Source organism: Lathyrus oleraceus, chromosome 3, assembly GCF_024323335.1.
Source record: "Lathyrus oleraceus cultivar Zhongwan6 chromosome 3, CAAS_Psat_ZW6_1.0, whole genome shotgun sequence".
Taxonomy (NCBI): Eukaryota; Viridiplantae; Streptophyta; class Magnoliopsida; order Fabales; family Fabaceae; genus Lathyrus; species Lathyrus oleraceus.
The window spans coordinates 379,880,836-379,886,163 of NC_066581.1; the positions used below are offsets into that span (position 1 = coordinate 379,880,836).

The following is a 5,328-nucleotide window of genomic DNA, read 5'->3' on the forward strand; positions in this document are numbered from 1 at the left end:
CAAATTACTTATATCTCATCTTCATTGATTTTCAATCCCTGGGTCACTTAGTATACCTATTCCAACTATGCACTTTGAAAATTTTGATTTGAAAAATCTATTCAACCCTCTTATAAACTCTTCTAATAAAAAATTGAAGTTAAATTGCTGTCAGGAATTTCATCATATGCGTATACATGTTAACTTCCTTTTTATTCAAATTATTATCGTTATTTTGATTATCAATCTGGTTGACATTTCTCCTTATAATCCATCGAAACATTTTAGATTGTAAGTTAGAAAAATGTTGACACAAATTATATTTCACCCAACGTGCCAATTTATTGATGGTGAAATGTTTTACTTCCAATTAATAAGCTTGACCGATCAATATGTGATTCGAGTTAGAACCTATGCAAGGAAAAATATCAAATTATTGGAAAAATAAACATGTGTAAATATTAATAGTAGGGATTAAACTACTATTCTCGATTGAACCGGTTCAAGAAAACCCTTTGTAGTAGTTTCCTTACTTAGTTACCTTTGTCTCTAGAACTTCCCCTTCCCGCCTCAACCAAAGTAAAAAACCCATCAAACTCAGAGAGGAAGGAAGAAGAAATGTGCGGAAGAACTCGTTGCAGTCTAAGAGCCGATGACTTTCCGAGGGCCTGCCACCGTACCACCGCTCCTACTCGCCTTCTCCACATTGACCGGTAACTAGTTTCTAGTCTCTTCACTTCCAACTTCATTTGAAGCCTTTCATAATTTCTCAAGTCGCGAATGCACACTATAGAACTAGGGTTTTGCTTTTGTTTTCTCCGTTTTTATACTAATTTGTCATTTTGGGAAAAAAAGCTGAAATAAGTAGGAACTTTGGAAACTGAAATGTGTTTTCCGGTCAGTTATGAAACCGAAACAATTATTTGTTCAAATTATTAACGGTGTTGACGTGTCAGTGTTGTTGGTGTAGTGTTTCTGGTGTCTGCTTCATAGGTTTTCTATGATTTTGTGGCTAGGTATGTGCCGTCGCATAATGTGTCGCCGGGGTTCAACATGCCTGTTGTTCGGAGAGATGAAGCAGCCGGGAGTGAAGGTCATGTTGTTCATTGTATGAAATGGGGTTTAATCCCCAGTTTCACTAAGAAAACAGACAAACCTGATCACTACAAGATGGTAAATTTGTGTTCATTTTAGAATTTTGTTGACAAAGAGATGAGCATTGAATAATGAGTAATTGTGATAGAGAGAAGATAGAAGGATAGTTAGGGAGAATGCATTTTCCAGAAACAATGATAATAGTGTTTGTTTTGGTGTTTTTAATATATTTTTTAAAATTTTGATTTGTTTGAAAAAAGTTGTACAAGAAAATGGTAAGGGAAGTGTTGAATCGATTCTCTATTGTGTTTATTAGTTGAAGTGAAAATAAAACAGTATAAGGAAACAGGTACTTAGGGATTCCAGGTTTATATATTATTTGCCTTTTCTCTTCTTTGGTTTCAATAGACATGATTCATGTTACAATATTATTGCATCCTTTGGTCCATGTAGCGTGAGTCACCTAGTGAATAAGAGGCTGTCAAATTCTCAGGGTTATGGACAAAGTAGTCAATAGCGGCGCTATCTCGCTATAACTGAGCGGAGCAAAGGCCAAACGCTATGGAAAGAGCCTTAGATGTGCAGAACACTATAGCAGCCGGCCGCTATAGGGTAAATAGCGGGAAGGCGGAGCAGAACGGTTCCCGGCCCGGAGTGGTTTCTGGCCCGCTATCCTTTTTCCCTCTAAAAAACTGAAATTACCACTTAAGTTTACAATGTTTTAAGGCTAACTTTGGGTTTTTCAATCAAATTTGAGTTGAGACTCAACCTTAACCTTCCTTTCGTATATTTCAAGAGTCATACGTGCATTGATTTATGAATATTTTATGAGTTGAGTTATTTGTTTGATTTTATAATATGTAATTTGTCCAAAAAATGATCAAATAGAGTGGTCATCTCGCTATCTCACTTTTGAGATCGGCTGCTCTGCGCCGCTATCTTGGAATGACTACTCTAGTTCTCGATGTTTAGTCCATTGACGCTCCTAGCATTCTCCAGACTCCCCAACATAGACCTTTGTGGCAGTTTTTGTTGTTAATGTCCTTTTCCTTAGGAGATAGTGAGCTTGAAGAAAGAAAACCAGTGATTGATCTTAGCCAAAACTTCTGAGTGGATACATGATTAGAGTAACTTCATTAGTGTTTAAATAGGTAGTTGCGATAATATGTAATTACTAATTAGTTTATGGTTAAAACATTATATACTAATAAGAAGCTAAATAAGAAGTTAACTTGTTGCATTTTTACATTAACCAACATCCTAAGGTTTAATCCATAAGTTATTTTTTATTTTTGCTTTTATACTTTTCTAATTTTTTCCTTAGGAATTTCCACAAGGTATTTTTTGCTTATTGGTTGGTGTTGGTCCCTTGATTAAGTTTTTGGTCCCTTAATAATATCATGCTTTCCAAACAAGTCGTTTAAATTATTTTTGTTTACCACATTGTATCTTGTTTTGTATGCCTCATGTGTACTCAACAGTGAGATTTATTGGAGGTAAAATTATGCAGAAATAAAATTATAGAGGACTAGCATGATATGCATTAACCGATTTCACATTTTTTATTGCAGTCTGTACACTATAATGCCACTACTATAAAATATAATCTTTTCTAATGAAGTACTTAGTTTGATGTGATTTGTGTTATGGTCCGCAGTTTAATGCTCGATCTGAATCGATTGACGAGAAAGCTTCATTCCGTCGTTTGCTTCCTAAAAACAGATGCCTTGTTGCAGTAGAAGGGTATGTATTGCTTTATAATATTTTTTTCATCTTTTCTTATCTTTTCGTATTTTCACTCTTCTTTATGACAATATTTCTGTCATAATTCTTTTAAATGGTATGGTTTTACATATTCCTTTTAATAAGAGAGTTTCATTCTTTTATAGTTATCTTAGTTTCCTAATGTTTTTGCCTATTACGTCTATTATTGTCTTATTAGTGGGGACTTTAAGTTTAGTTCTTTGAATTAATTATTTAAATGTTCAAGTTTTTATGAGTGGAAAAAAGATGGTTCAAAGAAACAGCCTTACTATATTCACTTCAAAGATGGACGACCTCTTGTGTTTGCTGCTCTTTACGACTCATGGCAAAATTCTGAAGGTATGAATTTCTACAGAATGTTGGAAATTGATATTTTTCTGCATGAAAGATCATGATAATCTATCTTCGCACAATTGTTAATTTTGATGTTAATTTTCTTAACTGCAGGTGAAATACTATACACATTTACTATTGTTACGACCTCTTCCTCTTCCGCTTTTCAGTGGCTTCATGGTGAGTCATGCATTCAATATTATTGACTGAAAAGAATGTTAAAAAGCTGACTTGTTTGTTTAGCAGCGATTTTTTAATAACTACTGTCAAAATAGTAGGGTAAATGCAGGTTAGGGTTTGACGAAAGTAGGGACTACGAAAGGAAAAATATATCTTTAGACAATAGAGACATTTCTTTTAATGTGTATTTACAATGAAATATAGCTAAATAACGACCTATGTTCAAAATGGAGTCAAGTTTTTTCTTCTTCTTTGGTTTAATAGAATGTACTTCAAATGTGTGTTTTTAGACAGGATGCCTGTTATTTTCGGAGACAAGAATTCAACTGATACCTGGCTAAGCAACGCTTCCGGTTTTAAGAGTGTGATGAAGCCATATGAAGAATCTGATCTGGTATGAGCTTTGAGGCAGAAAAAGTTATAACTAAATTTCTATTTTCTACATTAGTGTTGAACTCCCTTGTTTTATTATATGTTCTGATATTAAGGCTTTACTAGTTTAGTATGACTTTGTATTCATGGTTTTTGCCAATATTTTAATCTTCAGGCGTGGTACCCTGTGACACCTGCCATGGGCAAGCCATCATTTAATGGACCTGAGTGTATAAAGGAGGTATGACAAATGAACTTTCCCTTGATGTTACTTCGCTTCATCTAGTCTTTTCTTAGTTTGTTGAGTCCAACCTATTCCTTGGATGAAGATATCACATTTCTTATCTGAACCTGCAAGGCCATCTGCTTAGATCTTTGTTCTTGTTTGTTCCTTGGTGCATAGATTTTAAAATTGGAAAATGGATGGCAACAATTTAACAAGTGCTGCACAAATGTTCTTGTTGAGGATGATTTATGCTTTTTTTGCTTTTAAGTGTGCGCGCGCGTTTAAATTAAATGTTCTTACTAAGTTGACCGAATCTATATTTGTTGTTACTCAATATGTGTACATGATTTTGAAAGATTGTCATTGGACTTTATCCTCAATATTGAAAACCTTTACTTTGCAACCTGCCATGTTTGGCAGATTCAAGTAAAGACAGAAGGAAACACTCCAATATCTAAGTTCTTTTCAAGAAAGGTGGCTGAAGATGAAGACACAAAGCCAGAGCATAAAATACCAAGTCATGAACCTGTGAAGACCGAACAAACAAAAGACCTCATCGAAGAAGCTAAAACAGAGGAGGGTGAAATTGACTTAAAATTTAGTGGTTCTCCCCCTTCTCAAAATGTAACCAAGTTCCCAATCAAGCGTGAATATGATTCTATTTCATCAGATTTGAAACCGTCTTTAGCAAATAATGATAAGTCGGGTGCAAACCCGGCAAAGAAACAGGAAAAGTCAAAGACAGCTGATGATAAACAACCAACGTTATTTTCCTACTTTGGAAAAAAGTAATATCTAACAAGGTTTGAAGGCAGCTGATGATAAACAACCAACCATATTTTACTATTTTGGAAAAAGGTAATATCTAACAAGTTTTTGATGTAGCTCGAACTTAAAGATTACTAATTTGTAATGTTATGTATTTGTGTAAATTATGTAGAACCGTTTTCTTGTAGCTGTTGCATCTCCCATCTAGATCAGGTCATATCCAGTAAACTACAATGTCTAGTCTGGCAAGGTCTCTATAGCCAATGGCTTATGTTTGTTTTCAGTATTTTATGAATGCGCTGCAGATGATTGTTGTCTATTTGAAGTGTTATCATTTTTGTGATATCATTGCATGCTCTTAATTTACTTTAAAAAATTAAAAATCTAAAGAGATTTAATGATTTTTTATACAGTTATGTGAACAGTAATCTACGGTGAATGGTGTTGGTGTTGGAATTTGATGTCAAAATAACATTTTTTTATATATAATATATTTGAATGAATTTTGACTTTAGTAAGAAGGGACCGTATAATCACCAAATCAATAATCACAATTCATAGTATTTAGTTTTTCTTTTTACTGGGATCACACTTTATAGTATCCATGACCA

The 5,328-nt window shown here is 34.0% G+C and overlaps 1 protein-coding gene across 2 annotated transcripts; it reads left to right on the forward strand.

Moving 5' to 3' along the window:
* The first annotated feature begins 415 nt into the window (after positions 1–415).
* LOC127127826 (uncharacterized) lies at positions 416–5,036 on the forward strand. 2 transcript variants are annotated; one of them, XR_007805474.1, is made up of 9 exons: positions 416–692; positions 996–1,152; positions 2,732–2,817; positions 3,065–3,177; positions 3,286–3,351; positions 3,642–3,745; positions 3,899–3,964; positions 4,370–4,807; positions 4,890–5,036. XR_007805474.1 is itself a non-coding variant. In XM_051057108.1 (8 exons), the coding sequence occupies exons 1-8, from the start codon at positions 598–600 to the stop codon at positions 4,739–4,741; spliced, it is 1,059 nt and encodes a 352-aa protein (XP_050913065.1). In that variant the 5' UTR covers positions 417–597; the 3' UTR covers positions 4,742–5,036. The 2 variants fall into 2 exon arrangements, 1 of the variants encoding a protein (XP_050913065.1); XM_051057108.1 differs by having other exon boundaries at positions 417–692; positions 4,370–5,036.
* Positions 5,037–5,328: the final 292 nt, after the last annotated feature.